The following is a 20,066-nucleotide window of genomic DNA, read 5'->3' on the forward strand; positions in this document are numbered from 1 at the left end:
GTAAACGGTATTTAAATTGAATTGGATAACTATCAAAATTATACATTGGATCAGTTTTCGTTGTTATATTTGAAGGAATTTTTCAAGTTTTACCAAAGAGTAATTCGAAAGGTGTGTAACGCGTTTCAGTATGAACCGAATTGGTGTACGCAAAACACCAAAATGATACCCATGTACTCCATGCGTCTGGGTGATTAGCAATCATCTGCATTCTGAGATATGAACCTAAATTTGTATGAGAATTTTCCAAACGCCATAAAGTTTGGTGGTGATATGCTACCATTCCCCTAAAAGTAGTTCAAAACCTCACAGATGGGCCCGGAGGGGGGCCAAAACGCAAACAATTACACATTTCTTTTCTTTCTTAAAAAAATGCGCTAAAAATACCGCTTTCTGTTGCCACATAGTAATGGAAATAAACAAAATTCGCTAAGTTGATGTGAAGATTGCGGGACTCTATCAAAAGGCATAAGTACTCAAACGGAAAAAGTAAATAGTCCGAAATTTGTTAAAAGTGCGAGAATTTTTTATATCTGCCACTAATTACCGGGAAAACCGACGAATTTTGCCGCTTTGTTTGATACGGATATTCATTTTGGTGGTGCCTCGCTAACTTGACACAAACTTTACTTTTGAATTGATGCTGATTGAGACTTATGAAGTGTTTCGTAACGATATTACATCGGAATTGCGGTATTGTACTTTCTCCTTATGTTGAGGTCATGCGGTTGTCTTGCCCTATCACACTTTTTGAATGATTTTATGCACATAGATAAGCAGTTTAGTGGTGAAAAATGTTAAAAAAATCAAAAAAGGAGTCACATTTTCACACCACAACTATTCCGCCTAGGGGTATAGCTAAAAAATGGGGCCACTATTTGATACCTTCCCAAACAAATTTCTTGAAGAATCTAGATAAAATTTTTATTAAATAAAATAACAAACATTAGGTAATTATATGGTAGTTTATCTAATCCATGTCATTAGGAACGAGGTAACAATGTGCCAGGATAATGCCAGGTAGTTTCTTTTGTTTTCCCTTGCAAGTAATGGGATATTTCCTTAGGAGTATTTGAGTTGCCTACAAAGCATCTTCACAGAGAAGACATCCCTTGGAAGCCGGCGCAGTGTACTAGGTACCGTTGCAGTTCCATACAAAGGAGTCTGTCTCTGTCGAGTCAGACAGGATCTTCGTTTGTTGTGTCGCCGTTTACGTTTACCAAAATAATTAAAATTGAAACCTTTGTTAATCTTAGATTCAAAATGTTTATTGTTGTGTTCATAAACCCGTTAATAAACACTACAGACACCAAAAATCATAACCGATGTGACAATGCTTAAATTATATCATCTTAACTCTCGCTTGCATATCTATATGTAATCGTTGACTAAGTCTTCCACTTGTTTTGACACAAGTTTGGCAATAACGGTACCATACCTATGTATATACCCTGGGAGGACCTCTGATATGATCGAACTGATCAACTGACTGAACTTATCATTGTTGAAAAGACCAGTTATATTAAGCTACAAATGAAGAAACGGGTTTAAAAACCCATCATTCTTAAATCAACTTACATCAATGGTATCTAAGTTGAAAGCAAGAGTTAAATCCTTAATTCCAAATGGGAAAATAGTTGCACCGGCTGAACAATTCAGGACAATATTTTGTAATGTTAGTCTACAAGAGAAGTCTTAAAACGGCTTATCTCATAATACAATTCCTTACGTCAATTTTCCATGCCCATACACCGGGACAAAGCCGGCTTTCATGCTCACGTTATACTCGCCAATAGAAATTGTTAATTTTTCGAAAACTAATGCAAGTGCTACAGTTGGCGGCAAAACAGTCGCTTTAATATCTTTAGCCACAAATTTGGAAATTCCATGCACTTGCAGGTCCTTTGCCGTAAAATTCACTCTAAAAATTAAATTTAGTGCTAACTACAGGGAGAATTGCCAACCTTACTTTATCTTAGCATTATCGATGGTCTTAGTTAGTTCAGGGATTATGTATGGATCTTTCCCTGCCAAACTCGCAGTTGCCTTGATTAATGCGTTGTTGATTTGATTTTCAAGAAACCCCCTAGTAGATACTAAAAAAATGATTGTTAAGCAATTTGGGTGACTCGACGTTGAGGCATACTTCTAGGGACCACAGCGTTAACTGAGGCGAACGCGAATATTGCAATGAAGTATGTTAGCAACATGATTGTTTACAATTCACTGGAGATCAATTCACTTTTTTTTTAATTTATAGGTCCTCGTGCTCTTTCCGATAAGATCCCCGTTAATAAAATTCTTAAACACGTGTGATAAGATATTAGCTCTTCACTTAAAAATAGTAAGGATTTTTGCGTTTTACACAATAGCAAGGGAAATTCGCGAGCTCGAGACGCTGTGATTTTCAAAAAATATTTGCTTTTCCTGGTTAATGTCCTTTACGCAGCTTAGCAGACCATCACTTTGTATTGAAAGGTACTATTCTGCAAAAATGGAAGGAGACGCTACGTTTAGTTGATGTGAAACGAGTTTTATGACTACGAAATCGTTACATATTCCTTAAACCCTCAAACAGTATACCTACACCAAATGGCGATGTTTTATGTTAGGCTAACTCAAAGCTCAATTATCGACTAATTTTTATTGCAAAACGAAAATCTCTTTTATCAAATCATACTTTCAGCCTGTTTTAGACTATTTGGCTTGTTATTCCTTTTCAAATGACTTCAACTCTTAAAACATACAAAAAAAGGCTGTCATTTCAAGTAAAAGGGCCCGCTGTTTACAACAAGTATGCCTACCATTTTTCCGATACCCTTTTTAAGTTTTTAAAGGTAAGGGATTAATGTCGCACAAGTCGTTCATAACGTTCCTCGTTAAGAAAAATCTCACAAAATTTTAAGGTGAATTGTCTCCGACGAATATTGGGGATGTTCCAGTAGCAGAGGATTGATCAGTTTGCGAGTTCAATAGACAATTCCCATATAATATATGCGGTCTCAAAATAGTTATTTATATTATATATAACAATTTCGCGCATTGAGACTGAATGTAGGTATTTTATACATTTTATATAAACAACAGTAAAATGCGCAAAATAACTTCGCGCTATATACAATATTTTTTCTACAACTGAACCGATTGTTAATTAAATTTGCTGTTTAAGTTCAACTTTGTCATGTGTGCGAAATACTTTTTAGCGCATTTCCACAAAAATAAAAAAAAATGCGCTATTGTGGCCACTTTGTCCGCCCGTCCGTCCGCTAGTTCGTTGAGACGCTACTAGTTCTTTATCTTAAGAGCTATTCTACTTTTTTCGCTATTTGGTTCGTTATAGTGTCGAGGCTTACATCAAGGAAGGAATTTTTTCTGGTTTTATTGCTAAAAAAGTTATTGCAAAAAAACCAAAAAACCGTTTTTTACATGTTCCATAATTTTACACTTTCGCCGTTTATTAACGATCCTAGAGATCGTTTATAATTTTGCATTGCTGTCTGTCGTCTGCCTGTTGGTCTGTCCGTCTGTTCCTTTGTCTGTCTGTCCGTGTCAGGGTCCGTATGGACGTAACTTTGACTAGAAATGTCCGATCGCTTTTACATCTCCGTTAGTTATGAATTGAATTGCATGAAATTCAATATGGATATAGCTTTAGCCATATAATACGCAATGCTAAAAGTTAAGGCGAATCGATTCAAAATTCACAGTGCCCTTTTCGCATCTCGACCATTTATAAACCGAATTGCAAACTTTTTTAATTATAAAAGTATTTAAATGAAATTTGATACATAGCCACTTGGAATAAAAGCAAATTTAATGCCAGTTTCAAAATTTGATTTTGCGAATGCGTAGTGCCAACTTTTTTATTTATGGAAGCATTTAAATGAAATTTGATACATAGCCACTTGGAACAAAGGAAAATCTAACGTTAGTTTCAAAATTTAGGTTTGCGCATGCACAGTTCCAACTTTCTTATTTAGAAAAGCATTGAAATGAAATTCTTCTTATAAACTTATAAATTTGATACATAGGCACTTGGAATACAAGCAAATCTAACACAAGTTTTAAAATTTGGTTTTGCGCATGCGCAATGGCAAGTTTCTTATTTATGAAAGCAGTTAAACGAAATATCATACGTAGGCACCTTGAATGAAACTAAAACTAATATCGTTTCAAAATTACTGTTAACGCATGCTGTATGTTTTATTTATGAAGGTATTCAATGAAATTTCTAATGTAGACAATGCGAAATGCTATTTACGAAAGCATTTATAAAAAATTCCATATGTAGACACTTCGAATAAGAGTAAAACTAATGGCTATTTCAAAATTTGTATGTATTTGTATACGCTGCACTATTTTTCATTAAGCTGTATAGGCTTCGACGATAGGCGGCTCATTTGAAAGAGAAAGGGGTAAAGATCTCGTGCCTACCGGTATTTTTTCCTGGTCCGAGCATTAATATTATTAGGAGGAAAATACGCTCTCGTCGTTTACGTTTGCATAATGACTTTTTAAACTTGTTTTTAATTGTTGACGGTTTCGCGCACGTTCTCAATGAGCAACCTTACTTATTAATTAACTGTTTCAAAATCTAGTACTTTGTGTCGAAATTCGTGTCACAGGTGTCACTTTCCTATCCAGGGACAAGATGTGTGGCAACCAGAGATATAGGATGTGGCAACACACCGAAGAAAGAGTTCGAGGTCAAGGATGCAAAAGAGAAAACTATAATTATTAATGTATTACAGATAAGCACTTAGATTTGGTTAAAGATACAAAAACATCGAAAGTAAGTTGTCGTTGTAAAAAATGAAAAATTAGAAAATCTTTTCGGTGCACTCGCAAGGAAGCTCTGGAGCGTAGATTGAAAGGTACACGCGACTGACAAAGTATATTACTTGCTTTAATCCGTAAGCAACGAGTACGAAGCAGTAATTACGGCAATTGAAACTATGAACACATATGTAACCATATAGACTTTGTCAAAATCAAGGTCAAAATAGATCAAGAGTTGAAAATGACAAACAAGAGTAGTCCTAAAGTTGGTAGTAATGAGGCATCATTTAAAGCATCTCTGTTATCGTGTTATAGCAGTGGTAAGAAAGGCCACAAATCGTAAGATTGTCGCTCCTAACAGTCGATTCCTACACAGCAGCAAAAGGTGTACCTATGCATAAGCACGCAGAGCAAGAGGATATGAGAGAGGAGGCAGTTATGGACGAATTTTTCTCCACTACAACAAGCCAATCAAGCGGAAGGTGAAATAGCATTTATATCCCTAAACTGTTGCGAAATTAACAAAGTAAATAGAAATGAAATCTTCGTCAATGATTCTGGGGCAACTCAACACTTAGTGTTCCAGAAATTTGAAGAAATAATGTCGTCGTTTTTTTCAAAATGGTGATGAATATTGGTTAAAACCTCTTTCCAACACCCAATCACAAATGGGCTGTGACCTTCACTCAACGGTTAATTCAAAAAATTTTAAGCTGGCAGTTCTCATAAAGTTGAGATGACCTAATGCAGAGTGGCAAATGCAATCCAAGAAGCCTCATTAACCAGAAAATATCTGCACCTAATCGACACAATGAGGCACCTTCAATTGTTAAAAATAGACTTATTAATATCGGACTACGCCAACACGGATGTACATTCCTGGACTCCAATCAACCAAATTAAAACTTCCTGGCCAATATTTCGCTGGGAGAACATTCTAGCTAGCACCTTGACAATTTTTTATAGATTAAAATTGTAATTTTCGCACAAATCGAAATACGTCAAGCTCTGGTACAAACCTTCCAAAGGTTTCTGCCCTTTTGACTTCGAGAGTTAGGAGTTCTGAAGGGTCAGTTTTGTACTTGCAGGAATATTTGCTAGAGAGGTTTGATTATTATGAATGAGAAGCTGGTTTTAGGTAGTTTACAATAAAACTAAATACAGTAGATAAGTACGTTTCATTCAAAAGAAATTCATCTCGAATTTTGACCTCCTTTGCTTAGTGCTATGCTAACTATTAACAATAAATGTGATATTATCGATGAATTGCTCCATTATATATATAAGTATACAGCAACATTCAACGTTTTATTAATAAATGTGATATCTCCACCCTCGCTAATTAGGTATCAAACCGTTGATTATCTCTTCCACAGGTTTTGCTACCATTTGTCCAATCATGGCCCCATGCTTTTGTAAATGCCCTGGCACAGTATCTGATATGACAGAACTGATAATCTCACTGAACTCTTCATTGTTTAAAAGACCAGTTACATTAAACTAATGAAGATAAAGATTAAAAACACCTCATTCTTAAATTAACTTACATCGAAGGTATCCAAGTCGAATCTAATTTTCAGATCTGTAACTCCAAGTGGATCAAATCTAGCGGCGCCTGAACAACTCAAGAGAATATTTTGTGATGTTAGTCTACAAGAGAACTCTTAAAACGGCTTATCTTATGACACAGATTACGGTAATCTGTGCTTATTATCAAAATCCTTACGTCAACTTTCCAAGTCCATACACCGGGGCAAAGTCGGTAGTAATGTTCACGCTATACTCGCCAATTGAAACTGTTATGTTTTCGAAAGCTACTGCGATTGCTACAACCGGCGGTATGACGGTCAGTTTAAGCCCTTTGACCGTAATTTTAGAAAGTCCATGCACTTCCACGTCCTTTGCCATGACGCTACCATCATTGACGGGAAAATTTAGTGTAGGTATTGTGTAAGGATCAAACTTTTCCAAATCCAGAAGTACATTGCTTATGTTGTCGACGATTTTATTTTCAAGCATCCTAGTGAAGACTAAAAAATTGTTTGTTATACAATTTGGTTGGTTCAACATTTAGGCATATGTACCTCTGGGCGCCACAGCGTTAACTGAGGCGAACGCGAATATTGCAATGAAGTATGTTAGAAACATGGTTGTTTGCAATTCACTGGAGATCTATTAACTTTTTTTGAATTTATAGGTACTTGTGTTGTTTCCGATAATGTCGTTAGCAAAATCTTTAGACACGTGGTGATAAGATATTAGCTCGTTACTTCAAAATAGTAAGGTTTTTGGCTATTGTTGAAGTCCTTTGTGCAGTTTAACGAACCATCACATTGCATTGAAGGGTTAAACGGTTATTCTGCAAAGATGGTAAGAGATGGATGGTGTTTTTAGTTGATGTTGATGAACTAGTTTAATCATGACAACAAAATCTTTACATGGTTCTTCAAACCCTTAAACGGTATACACCAAGTGGCGATGTCTGATGTTATATGTTAACTTTTTTTCGTCTGTAGATTGTATTTAGCTTGGAATCGCTTAATGCCGTAAAAAAGTCGCTGGGATGGGAACCGTCAAAATGACTGGGTATACAAAATAAGCCGCAATTATGCTCGCCCTTTAGTAGTACCAGTTGCAGGATTGTGAAAATATCTTCAACTTCAACAATGATACTGATGTTGCAATTAATCAAAGTACCTACAATTCCTTGTACAAGTATGTTATCGCGGATATCATTATCGCATGATTAGACATTCATTTGATAATAATCAATAATTAATTGGTGCCGACGTATTGACAAATAAAACAATTGAAATTCAGGTTTTGAAAATAGCAGGGATAAAGATACTTTAAATACTAAAAATAATTGAGCTTTACAGGCTGTTTGTTTTGGAAAACATGCAAAGCTAATCAGATTCTTGCAAAAACGATTATTTTGATTTGTTTACATGAATGCAACATTATGGACTCTGGATAAAAACCATCATCGGCTGTAAATAAAATGTCCTTTTTTTCAAATAATCGTTTTTTGTTCAGATAGATGATGGCTCTTTTTCTTAAATGTTCAATATTGATAGATGCGCATTTTTTTGCAGTGCTTTTCAAACTGCGCCAATAAAAAACAAGATATGAAGACTCGCATACGATTTTTAGTAGGGGAATTTTTTGAAACACGGCTCGCATTAGGAAACACGACTTTTAATCCGGTTCATATTCAAGAGCACTGATCCTTGAACTCGCAGAAATCGATTGAAGCAGGTTTGACATCACTGTCTCTTTTCGTTCTCGAGTATAATTTCCAGGAGAGGGAGCCTTATATAAAAATAGTTGCTTCAAAGGAAAGAGAAACATACAAAATTATTTCCAGGAAACAAATCGCTTAAAAAATAGCGACAGAGTTTTACTTTCAGGAGAGGGACGCTACTTGAAAGGGTCAAAAAGATATGGCGTCATAGAAATAACTTCAAACAAGCGTCAAAAAATTCCAAAAAAGTCACTAGAGAAACGTATAAAATTGTTTCCAGAAAAAAATGGTGACAGAGTTATTTTCAGGAGAGGAGCCTTTTACATAAAACAGCTGCTCCAAAGAGATGAAAAATATGGCGTCATTGAAATTTCTTTACCCAAAATTGTCATGAAACCTTCATTTTCACGCCTACTTTCTGTCAGGGAATTTTAGTTCCCATGAGGAAAGAGGCAGAGAAGACTACGTTTCCTGCCGTTGGTCACTTTACCGACCGCACTATTACTTTACCGATCGCACCTGTGACATTTCTAATGTCTATAATGACCCCTGTCATCACTGACAAATTGACATTAATCAAAAGTTCTATAAAAATTGAAATTTTATATTAAAATACGATTTCGGGTAAAATTCAATACAAAACCCGTCATTAAAATGACATTACGTGGCTAGAAATTTAAAGGGGCCTCGTACTTCGATATTTCTTTCTATGTAAATCGTGACAGAGCTTTACTTTCAGGAAAGGGAGCCTTATATAAAAACAGCTGCTTCACAGAGATGAAAAAATATTGCGTCATAGAAATCTCTTCAAATAAGAAACCGTTTAAAAAGGTGCCAGAAAACGTGTAAAATTTCATGCAGGAAAAAAATCGCTTAAAAAAATACCAACAGGATTTTACTTTCAGGAGAGGCTGCTTGAAAAAGATGGCGTCATACAAATCACTTCAAACAAGTGGCAAAGAAACCGTTCAAAAAAAGGCGCGAATCCGTGAAAAATCGGTTAAAAATAGTGTTCCCTGGAGAGAAAGTCGGCTGTTTCAAAAAGGGCATATAATTGTCCCTGAAAAAAACAACGTTATGGAATTCATTAAAAAATGCGCTGGAGGGACATTTATGAAGTCCAAGTTCCAAGCGAAAAAAAGCCTTTGGATCCACTATCCCATTTCCAATATTTCACATTACATGATGGACACTTGTCTCTTTTCTGATCCCTAAACGATTTAGTATGCTAGGTAAATATGCGTAATTTCTTTGTGAAAATCCGTCACTTCTTCTGGCATTCCAGATTTGTATAATCGCCTCCCTCCAATCCCTTATCCTATCTTGTTCTTTTATTCTCTGTCTTTACCTTTCCTTCGATATTTCATTTGTATCTTTCTGTCAACTTATTCTTTTCTCTCTCGGCCCTAACCTTTGTTTCTTCAAAAGTCAACTCGTCATCCCTGTGAGTATTCCTGGGAAAACTGACTTTTGACTCCACCCCTTACTTCTCAGAATTCCTCTTTTTTTTCAAGTTAATTTCGAGACTATTATTTAATTTGTCCTTACTTCAATCGTTCTCGCCTCTTGTACCTTAGAATCTACTTGTAAATTTTTTTCGATCATTCCTCCCATCTTGAGTCTCTGTTTTTCTTACTCCACCTCTACTCCCTTTCTCGTGATATAGTTCCATATCCTCTCACGTTCTTTTCTTCCGTTTTTTAAAGTCTAGTTTTAAGAATTTTTATCGCATTTTTTAAGAATTAAAAAAAATGTGCTATTGTTTGTGTTTTGTCCGTCCGTCCGGACCCACTTCTGCCGTTTCGAACTATTTCTAGAGGAATGGTCCTAGAGCCCTGGAATTTTGCAGTAGGTAGCCTATACCTTGAAGATGTGCCAGACGCCCACCAAATTTCGCTGTCTAAAAGGCCCCCACGAATTATTTCCTAAGATGCCGTTTTTAAAAATAAAACTACTTTACCTGTGATTACCGTGTGCTTTATTTCCAGGTAATTTTGTTATACATTTGCTCAAAGTGACAGTAATTATTATTGTTAGAAAGGCGATAGAAAGACGCACATATTTTACGAAGATTATCTCGGAAAATCTACAGTAGCTCCATCCAATTCCAAATAGGTAAAGCAAAATACATTCGACGAAACCGTCACCTGATATTCACTGAAACTTAAACGAAGTAAGAATTCGCAATGTATGCGGTTTGGATAATTAGTTGCGGTTTGATAGGGCTCAATTATATACTTACATAAAAACTTAACATCAGATGTGGTTCACAACAGAACAATCTATGATCTTCTAAAGCTCGTGCCCAAAGTTCAAGAATGCATAAGCATAAGTTCATAGATATTTTACATCCACTGTTTATTTTCTTATATTTGGATACTTGGGCCGTAAAAATCGGGGATTTTCTTCAATATTAGTATACAAACGGAGCTTGCTTACTTTCACAATCTAAGATATACTATAGATATATTAACAAAATATTTTTGAATTTGAATGTTGCAAACTTAGTGTGTTACCGATCAGAGAGCACGTGGCTCCAACTTTAAAGTCGATGCATTAGGTAGGTACCATAAAGATTTAGGGTGCTTTAATGCCACGTTTAATGCACACTATCTGACTATATTACTTCTTTCATTTCCGCTAAAGGGTAATTTCCAGAAAAATACTTACATCTAGATTACACTAATATTGTTTTGATGTGTTATTTTCCTGACTTTTATGTAGATAACTATTAGCTTTATAGAAAAACCAGCAAAAATCAATCAATCAAGAGCTGTTCAGGAAGTTGCACACATCATAAAATTGTGTTTTTCTATCATATCTAGCATGGAATCTTCAAATCTCCACCTACTTTCTTTACCTTACAAACGTACGCAATTACGAGGTTTTCGAATAAACCTCTTTTTAGGCAATTAGTTTGTTAGAGCTCATAATTCTGTGCAATTATACCTATCATAAATCAGTAGGTATAATTGTTATAATTTTCTAACAGGTGCGCGTAATCAATAATCTGATACGATTGTATAGACTCCGAAACTATTCATGCATATTATCAAAGATTAAATCTAATCATTTTCTTATTGGTATAATTAACCACAAGAAATCACTATCTTGCCCTAATATACTCCGTGCAACAGCGGCAAGTTACCAGAAGTTATTGCATTTTCCAACAGACAATGTCGCCCAAAACATTACTAGCCGTTTTAGCGCTGCTTAAGGTGGCCGAGGGAAATTTGTTGAATTTGAATTTAAAATTAAATGGTTTTGACTTGAATACCTTCACCAATACATCTTTGAGAGGTTTTACTACAGCAATGTCACTATTAGATCCACTCACACTGAAAAACGTGTCTAAATCTATCCACGGTGACAGCTTCAGGTAATAAGTGTGTGATGAGCTAATCTTTTACAGAAATATTAATTAGGTATGTTTCAGCGCCGACATTGTCGGTCATAAAGTTCAACTCAAAGGATTTTCTCACATTGTGGCAACTTTTATTAATACTGTGCTTTCCCCTCCGACTATAGAGACAAATTTACGATTCAAAAAGATAGAACTTAACATTCCTGCCTATACTTTGGCGGCCAAAGCAGCATTCGCAGACGTCTTCGGTAATGGAAGCCTAACGTATGTAGACAATTTTTCATAATTTACGAAACTGGGATGTACTTTTAGCGTCAGAATTGAGCAACTAAATGTATTTGGTACAGCACACGTTGAGTTAGGCATAACTGGCGTTAGGAAGGTGAAAGATCTCAAATTAACTCTTCGGCCATCCATTGTTGACGTAAGTAGACGAATCTATTACGTTAGAAGGTAATTGGTATTTTTAGGTAAAAGTGACGGGTTTGCTAAACAACGAGCCACTGAGCAAAGTTCTAAGTACTGCCATTACCAGTTCTATACCACCTTTCATGGAAAGATATAAAACCGTTATTGGGAATATGGCGTCTTCAACTATAAAGGACGTAATGAATGGTGTTCTTTCAGGTTCCATATTCTTCAGTAGTTAAGCCAAGTGTCTTGATATTGTTATCCATTACGAAGTACAATGAACATTAAAATTGAGCAAAACGAATAATTTTCTTTCTTTATGGGGAAATGAGATTAATATACTTAATAATAATGGAAAAGTATTACTGAATTTCTTTTAATTCGCTAAAAAGTCTATTTATAACGGAATTAATTGGTCTAAATGGTGGCAAAAAAATCTGATATGAACTGAATACCCCGCAGGGAGTTTGGTTTGAACAAACTTTGGGAAGTTGCGATCCCACGGACCCGAGCATGCGGAAAGTGGCAATCCCAGCCTCTCTCCAATATTAATACGTTGTACACTTTTTCCTGACACCAAACCTATAGATCGGACGTTTAATTCTTGATATAATTGTTAGAGTTTAATCAAACTGATAATTTTATCCAATTATAAAATATAACTATAATTTTCTACTACATATTAAACAATGTTGTAACCAGGTTCATAATTAATTCACGCATACGTAGAAGAATCCAAGAACAGACTTTATGCAGAAGCACATCCCCATAATCAAGCACAGTTATTTTAGAGAAAGGGCTTCTTATCTTATTATTCGACATTTGTTAAACGAACAAGTCTGTCATGTATGAAAACAATTATCACAAACACTAATGGCCGTTTGCATACCGACAAATTTAAGTGGAGCTTAGCTTAAGCGTAGCTTAAAATCCATGGCAACCATTGTCTCAATAATCGTTGTCATGGATTTTAAGCTACGCTTAAGCTAAGCTCCACTTAAATTTGTCGGTGCAAACGGCCATAAGTCTTCTATTTTTAGCACATTTTACAACAAAGTTGGGTGCGCTAAAAATTTATTCTTTGAAAGTTGCTTAAAATGATGTAAAACGGTGACATTTGATGCAATTTTTTGACATGTCCAAAAAACGGTGATCGCAATAGCTAGATATACCCTAGCCGATGCTAGGAAGCTAAAAATGGCTTCAAAAAGCATAATAGCACGGAAAGTCACAGGCCAACTATGGAGATCGACTTTTTTTCAGACTCGCCAAAATATTTACGGTCTCATAATCTGAGAATCGTTTGATTTTGGGTTTTGAATAGAGACGATACCCGGGAAGAAAATTCTTCTTTTTGCGTGTAGAAGTGACATTCTCGAAGAAGGATCTATGTATATCTAAACGCTAGGTAATCAAACATCAAATTTCTTTTCGCCAACAAATTTTCTAAATTAGAGCAGTTTAACAATGGTCGTTTTATCTAACAATTGCAACAGCAACTAATACAAAGAAAGATGAGTAATCTATGCAGGCGGGCGAATGTATTAAAATATGAGTAAGCATATTCAACAGAAGAAACAAGTTTCAGGTGATAACGCGTAATTTGATTTTATTTGTTGGCAGTTACCTAGGTCGTGATCGCGTTTAGGGGTCGGTTGTATCGATAGGGAACCGTTTACTCTAATTTTCGCAAAATTAATTAACTGTACTTATAGTGAATTAAACTATGACGTGCTTTGTGAGTGTGCATTGACAAGGTTTTGATGTCGTTTTCACCAAACGGGAAAGGTATGGAAATTTTACGTTTTTGGAATTATGGGGCAAATATTGGTTTCCATATTACTCAGCTACGTGGACTTGCTCAGCAACGGCGGCACAGATGAAAACTCTAAAAGGCTTTGCAAACGATTTTGTTTCATTTGGATACCAGAATTTTTATTAAAATTAAAAACAAACTCAAAATTAACGGTATAGGTACGTCCATGTAGCTGCTTACGTGTTACCAAGATTCTTTGTAGCCTATTCGATATCCCTGTTTCCTATTGAAAAATTATATTCGGGAACTACAGCTCAATTTGTTAATTGTACATACAGAATTACATGATAATTTTTCACTAGCGCATATTTATTTAATTTACTCTCGGTTGGTCCGTTTATAAAATGACAATTTTTATACGAGAAATGACCTAGTTTATTCCTGTATGCACGAGTATTATCCGAAAACGAAATTGTACAATGGTGTACCTGCTAGCTTCGGATCAAGGTAACACCCAACCCATAATTTATATTTATTTATTGATGTTTTATTTTATTTGATAGCAGAAGCCATAGAAATCATTTAAAGCTTCTGAAAATTATGTAGGTATTTAATTTAGACGTTCAAGATAGCAAGCTTAGCTTCTCCCATTGTTTCCATCGAAACAGTATTGTATTCTGTTCTGAACTCCATTTTATATAGTGCTCTGCGTTCTATTTTTGATAAGACAGATGTCATTGGAATGCATAATGATTTGTTTCATTTTATGTACCCTTGCCGTTAAAGTGATAAGTTTATCTACCCTTACGGTTAAAGGGAGACTTCACCTGCTCATTCAAACCTATTAAAATGTATATTTAATATTGTAAATTATAAATAAATCTTATTTATTGCATTGCGGTTGGTCACTGCCTTGACTCCCAGCTAGGACTCTTGCCCAAATATGAGTTTACTTTGTGTTGCAACATTTTTTGTTGCTGATAAAGATTGGTCTCTAACCATCGCCGTGGCCACTAAACATTTTTCCGACATGTACGGTTTCAGTATCTATCTATTTATTGAAATTTCATACAATATAAGCTAAAAAAGTTATTCGATAGGAGAAAATCTGTATACGAATGTAATTGCAAAACCATTTCCCTCCAGAATAATACATTTCCATAAATCAGAATGTTTTGAGTAGGTACCTATATTGTCAATTTTCTGTGTAATTTTTGTCTACCTTTTGGTTTAGGGGACAATTTCTTCACGTACGTAAAACAATAACTTGACATATATCTTATGATGCTGGCCTCAAACTACACAACACTAATGGCCGTTTGCACCACCAAATTTAAACTGAGTTTAGCTTATGACTCATAAGTTATGAGTAGATATTACCTTACTGTTAGGTATAGGATTACCTACCCTTAAAATCTGCCTGACGGTTACTTTTCATGGAAACACACGTTTTGATATAGGAGATTAATTGTGAAATAGAATAACTGCAACATGATAAACACTAAACAGCCCAAAGAAGCACAATCTCAAGACTGGATTTAGCAACGCTGATCTTCCTCATAAATTCGTGACTAAGATAAACCGTAGTCCGTACGCAGTAATGAGAAAACGAAAACTACGTTCGGAGTATGGGGAGAATGAAAATTTCAGCCTCTCTCCAATACCTATTAATAAATCTCCAATTTCTTACATCATATGTTTCCGTGGTACTCGCTTTTTCACTGTCGGTTCTATAGTGAAGGCAGAGAAAAAAGTTGAAAGAAAAAGTTATGCCTTTAAGAATGCAGTGTACAAACCGATTTTTTATTTATATGCTATAAATTATCTTAATTATGGCACACGCTGTATTTCACACTAAATACTTTTTATAATTTCAAAAACGGTAAAATTTAAATGTACGTATTTTGAAACATGAAGCTAGAAATTAAATCGTTTTGGCTCTTTTTTAGACGATTAATGTAATTACTAACATGGGGTCGGTCAATTGAAACGTTTAGGTGTTTTTCAAATATTTTTCTGGCATCTGCCTACAGTTTCAGTATTTCTGTATCGACCTGTTGGGAGTAGGTAAAATTGTATATTCGATGGGAGAAAACAGTAGTGTAGTGCTCCACTCTACTCTATTTATTAGTGTAATTTTTTATACAAATGTCATTACTTACATTCCAATTCTACAGTATGATTGATTTTGTGTGTCCAAGCGTATATTTTTTTTATTATTGTGGATATAGAAAAAACTGTAAAACGTAAAAATGCTCTACTCTGACAAAAGCTACATATTCAAAAGAACAAGTGAAATAAAAAGAAAAGAGCATCAGAAAACAATTTTTTTAATAGAATGGTTACTTTTGTCTGAAATATTCATAAAGAGCTCAAATATGTTAGGTATATTTATTTTAGAAATTAAAGTTACAGTAATGTGTTCAGAATCAATCGCAGTAGCGATGGAAATTTAAACAAAAACATAAAATTTACAACAGGAAGCGAAGAAAACAAATGAAAAGCAGTTACATAAATAACTATTATAACTTAAGACATATTTCAATACATTCCACTTGCTTCCTATGATGTATTATTATTACATCGAATAAAAACTTCACATTTTGATTGTGTAATTATTATTTTGTTTCATTGGGGTTGTTATAAGTTATACTGTTCACTAAACTAGTTTTGTGACAGACATGACAAGTGAAAAACTCTCTTTTGTCATTGTTTAGGTAAATTTCCACAGTTACTGTGATTGGTTTTAAAAACATTACTGCGTGTAGCTTTAATTTCTAAGGTAGGTAATCGTATCCTACTTGATATCATTGTAAAGAGAATTTCAAGCTGTTGAAGGATATTGGAAAAAAGTAACCGTTCTATTTAAAAAAATTATTGGACACGTTAAATCAATCACACTGTATAATGCCCATTAATTTGGAAATTCCCTCTTCCTTTATTATTTATTATAATTGCTGATCAGTCATTTCACGAAACATCTTGTCCCACCCTTTCCACAGTCAATCATCACATTTAAAACGAACCGTATACACATCCATAAATCTTCATATTTAAGTAATTTATAATTTTTGTGTGTAATTTTTTCTCCCCCATTAGTTTTTGAATCATACTATTTTCTGAAATAATTACATAAAGCAATAACTTGGCATCGAGCTTGGCATCTATCGTGCGTAGGTATCTTATTATTTTGATTCTACATTGAGAGCCTGTCTTACCTGTCTGATATTTAACCTTCGTGGAAACATAATATGAGAGTTCATCCCTCAGATAAGTAACCATGTAACAAACAAACAAACAAAAAGCGGAAACTGCGTTAGGGCTTTCCGATGTTGTTGGTCTGTGAATATTATATGTTTTTAAAGCCTGCATATCAATTAAAAAATGGCAAATTTCCGTTTTCGTCACCGACATTGTATTGCCAAATTAAATTACGTGATACTTTTGATCTCTTTTAGTTAACTTGCGCGAAATTGTACCATTGGACACTGAAATATTGTGTTTGTTAAACTAAAAACTAGGTAATATCTGAAAAATGCATTCCGACATAATATATCTAATGAAATAGTGCTTTTTTTGTTAATCCGTGGGCTAAAGCAACATATTTAGCCTTCCATATGAGGAACTAAAGAGTCACCATATTGTTCCCGGGATATGCTCCGTAGGATGAGTAAGGGGAGGAGGCCAATATTGAGGGATGCAAGGTTGGAAGTTATCCTAATTTAATAATTTGCCATATACATCAGTCAATCAAATCTATCTGACTTCAAACTGGCAAAACTGTTTAATTCAAATTATAAAAAGTCTTCCCCATTTTGACGTTAAAAGAATTTGATTGATTGAAGACATATAAAGAGATAGGCAAATGACACCACGTAAACATGTCTATAGAGTTTTGAGAAATATCAGATACCTCAGACATCAGTACCTACCTCTTGTTAGGTAATACCCAAGATATCAGTAGGTACCTTTTTGTTAAGCAATACTTCGGCTGTGGTGCAACCTATTTATTTTCATCTTGTCTTTATCTTTATTTATCGAGGACTTGAAGTTGTTTACAGCTCTACAATTGTTATTACCTGTATTAATTCATTAATTTAATCTTTAAAAAAGAGCATCGAGAGATAACACTATCATGTTAAGAGACATTCGGATAAACGATTACATTCAGATAGCTTATGGTACTTTGAATGCGCAATAAACTTCGTCTTAATTATGAAAACAAAACCAAAGCGGCGACAAAAACTACTGCTAAAGCGTTTTCAATGTGGGAGATAATCAACTCGCACAGACTTTCAAATATCGTACCTGTCTCCATTGTTAGCCTAAGTCCTGATGCATTTAATTGTTTGTTTTTTGTAAGTATGGCTAAAAAAATAGTTGACATCCCAAAAACAAAAGGTCGCGCTCTAGAGATGTGCAAAGTAAGCGTTAATTCAGTTGTTGAATTTAGTTTTTATGAAATCTCTCACAGATGTATGCCGAGGAGTCTAAAAATTAGTAAATCTAAAGGTATTTAGGGTGTTTCAGCTTATTCTACTTAAACAAAACATTAGTGTGTATGTTTCGCTTTTAAAAAAGTTACTAAACGGCCCATTCAGTTCTGCCTGTTTTCAGTTTCCCTGATGTTGTGAAGATTACATCGGTTGTGCCTTTGTCAAGTTATGTTTGATGCGGCAAATTATAGGCCACCAAGATTTTTCATTGCTACGATGTTTAATTTTTTCGGTCTTATAATCTTCCGTTATCACATTTGAAGAGGTAATTCATGCTTATTAATAATAATAATAATAATGCCTTTATTGAGCTACACCTTACACGAAAAAAATTGTTTTTATTACCAACTACTCACTACTCAAAGGGCAGAGTTCAGATTGTAATAAAAATTATTGTGAAGGGTATAATGTCAAAGATTTTACAAATGTAAATATCTAATCGCAATGGATATCACATGAGTGCGACTCTGTATATAAACGAACACTTGCCGTTTCTCTAGCCACGTTTTAATCGGTGTCGCATCCCCTACGTTCGGTACCAGAACCACTATATTTGAACGGATTTGTGGCGTGGAAATTACACTTTAAAGGTTAACTCCAATAAATATGTGAAACATCTTTAAAGTAAATTATTTTATTTTATATGCACCTATTTTTAAAAAGAGTTCAAATACCTCTACGCATAGGCAAAATGGCGAACAGCAAATTTGAATATGTGAGAAATTTTGAGTCTGAAGACCGACTTCTACCAAATTGTTGGATCATTGTGCGAATAGATGGCAAGAATTTTCATAAATATTCCTCTAAGCACAATTTCACCAAACCCAATGATGCTCGAGCTTTAAACTTAATGAATAGATCCGCTTTTTGTGTAATGAAGGAGTATAAAGACATTGTATTATCATACGGCGAGAGTGACGAATACTCATTTGTGCTTCGTAAAGAAACTGAACTTCATAACCGCAGAGGGACAAAGTTATTGACACATATTACCAGTTTATTTTCGTCGTCGTACGTTTTTCATTGGCGCGATTACTTTCACGACCAAAGCATGTTATACCCACCGTATTTTGATGGTCGTATAGTTTTGTATCCCAGCGATAACAATCTAAGGGATTACTTGTCTTGGCGACAGGTTGATACTCATATTAATAATCTTTACAATACCACTTTCTGGAATTTGGTGCAAAAGGGAAATTTAACAAACAGAGAAGTAAACGCAAAAGCACTAAAGTTGGTAGTTAAAATTGGAATTGTAGGCTCAAGAACGGTTATCTGGAACGTTCTCATCTGACAAAAATGAGATATTATTCAGCGAATTTGGAATTAATTACAATAATGAGCCTATTATGTTCAGGAAGGGCACAATATTATTGAGAAAAAAAATTAAGAATCCCCATCGTGACAAGTTACATCAGGTTGTTCTACCAATTTTTGAAGATATGATGCACGATGAATTTTGGATTCAGCACCCTGAAATCTTGTCGAATATACCTAATGAAGGTTACAATTTAGGAGAAGGGGATGTTCATGAATTGGTGGAGTTACAATTCCGATTAAATAAAAGACGAGATAAAAGCATTATTTCCATCACAGAATAATCAATAAGAAAAATTACAAACAGCTGCTAACAATTGTTTCCAGAAACTTAGCAAATAAACTAACATTTCATTGTACACTATTAGCCTTATATTCAGTTTATTAAAACACTGTATTTAAAAACATCAAAATTTTCTATTAATTTTAACACCTTGTCCTTATGTATTCTTGTTGATTTTTCTTTGTTCATGTACTTCCTATCTGTTGCACTCTCTTTTCTTATGCAATGATTGTGTGAATTTGTTCAGGTTTTTGGTCTTTCTTTCTGTACTGGTATTACTTTACATATTCTAGTCTTAATTCTTCGATTACAGTTTCATTTCGTATTCTTTGGGTTCTATTGATTTCTTTCTTTCCATGTAACTATTTCATGTCGTTTGTTGTGTTTAGCAATTCTTTCGTTTCCATATATTATTA

At 34.6% G+C, this 20,066-nt stretch overlaps 4 protein-coding genes across 4 annotated transcripts; 2 read left to right on the forward strand and 2 right to left on the reverse strand.

Moving 5' to 3' along the window:
• Positions 1-1,095: 1,095 nt before the first annotated feature.
• On the reverse strand, positions 1,096-2,260 carry LOC116170190. Its single transcript, XM_031486418.1, has 5 exons — positions 2,147-2,260; positions 1,970-2,096; positions 1,730-1,921; positions 1,579-1,681; positions 1,096-1,527 (listed from the first exon to the last, which is right to left on the reverse strand). The coding sequence occupies exons 1-5, from the start codon at positions 2,208-2,210 to the stop codon at positions 1,372-1,374; spliced, it is 642 nt and encodes a 213-aa protein (XP_031342278.1). The 5' UTR covers positions 2,211-2,260; the 3' UTR covers positions 1,096-1,371.
• A 3,806-nt stretch (positions 2,261-6,066) lies between these two features.
• LOC116170363 lies at positions 6,067-6,940 on the reverse strand. Its single transcript, XM_031486700.1, has 4 exons — positions 6,864-6,940; positions 6,506-6,809; positions 6,327-6,429; positions 6,067-6,279 (listed from the first exon to the last, which is right to left on the reverse strand). The coding sequence occupies exons 1-4, from the start codon at positions 6,925-6,927 to the stop codon at positions 6,118-6,120; spliced, it is 633 nt and encodes a 210-aa protein (XP_031342560.1). The 5' UTR covers positions 6,928-6,940; the 3' UTR covers positions 6,067-6,117.
• Positions 6,941-10,906: 3,966 nt separating this feature from the next.
• LOC116172225 lies at positions 10,907-12,102 on the forward strand. Its single transcript, XM_031489394.1, has 4 exons — positions 10,907-11,402; positions 11,460-11,651; positions 11,700-11,811; positions 11,858-12,102. Exons 1-4 carry the CDS (start codon positions 11,200-11,202, stop codon positions 12,035-12,037), a joined length of 687 nt encoding a protein of 228 aa, XP_031345254.1. The 5' UTR covers positions 10,907-11,199; the 3' UTR covers positions 12,038-12,102.
• A 6,501-nt stretch (positions 12,103-18,603) lies between these two features.
• LOC116171280 (probable tRNA(His) guanylyltransferase) lies at positions 18,604-19,756 on the forward strand. The gene is made up of 2 exons (XM_031488027.1): positions 18,604-19,263; positions 19,310-19,756. The coding sequence occupies exons 1-2, from the start codon at positions 18,694-18,696 to the stop codon at positions 19,649-19,651; spliced, it is 912 nt and encodes a 303-aa protein (XP_031343887.1). The 5' UTR covers positions 18,604-18,693; the 3' UTR covers positions 19,652-19,756.
• The last annotated feature ends 310 nt before the right edge of the window (positions 19,757-20,066 follow it).

The sequence above is a fragment of the Photinus pyralis genome, unplaced genomic scaffold (genome assembly GCF_008802855.1).
Source record: "Photinus pyralis isolate 1611_PpyrPB1 unplaced genomic scaffold, Ppyr1.3 Ppyr1.4_LG5, whole genome shotgun sequence".
In the NCBI taxonomy this organism is placed as follows: Eukaryota; Metazoa; Arthropoda; class Insecta; order Coleoptera; family Lampyridae; genus Photinus; species Photinus pyralis.

What these genes read in the sequence shown, in the direction of transcription:
- LOC116172225 (XM_031489394.1), top strand. Translation starts at nt 11,200, where the DNA reads ATGTCGCCCAAAACATTACTAGCCGTTTTAGCGCTGCTTAAGGTGGCC. An exon ending in ATCCACGGTGACAGCTTCAG is followed by an intron (nt 11,403 to 11,459) that starts GTAATAAGTGTG and finishes GGTATGTTTCAG; the next exon opens with CGCCGACATTGTCGGTCATA. An exon ending in TTCGGTAATGGAAGCCTAAC is followed by an intron (nt 11,652 to 11,699) that starts GTATGTAGACAA and finishes ATGTACTTTTAG; the next exon opens with CGTCAGAATTGAGCAACTAA.
- LOC116170363 (XM_031486700.1), bottom strand. Translation starts at nt 6,927, where the DNA reads ATGTTTCTAACATACTTCATTGCAATATTCGCGTTCGCCTCAGTTAAC. An exon ending in TAACGCTGTGGCGCCCAGAG is followed by an intron (nt 6,810 to 6,863) that starts GTACATATGCCT and finishes ACAATTTTTTAG; the next exon opens with TCTTCACTAGGATGCTTGAA. An exon ending in TATGGACTTGGAAAGTTGAC is followed by an intron (nt 6,430 to 6,505) that starts GTAAGGATTTTG and finishes GTTCTCTTGTAG; the next exon opens with ACTAACATCACAAAATATTC.
- LOC116170190 (XM_031486418.1), bottom strand. Translation starts at nt 2,210, where the DNA reads ATGTTGCTAACATACTTCATTGCAATATTCGCGTTCGCCTCAGTTAAC. An exon ending in TAACGCTGTGGTCCCTAGAA is followed by an intron (nt 2,097 to 2,146) that starts GTATGCCTCAAC and finishes TCATTTTTTTAG; the next exon opens with TATCTACTAGGGGGTTTCTT. An exon ending in ATCGATAATGCTAAGATAAA is followed by an intron (nt 1,922 to 1,969) that starts GTAAGGTTGGCA and finishes TTTAATTTTTAG; the next exon opens with AGTGAATTTTACGGCAAAGG.
- LOC116171280 (XM_031488027.1), top strand. Translation starts at nt 18,694, where the DNA reads ATGCACCTATTTTTAAAAAGAGTTCAAATACCTCTACGCATAGGCAAA. An exon ending in GAAATTTAACAAACAGAGAA is followed by an intron (nt 19,264 to 19,309) that starts GTAAACGCAAAA and finishes TTGGAATTGTAG; the next exon opens with GCTCAAGAACGGTTATCTGG.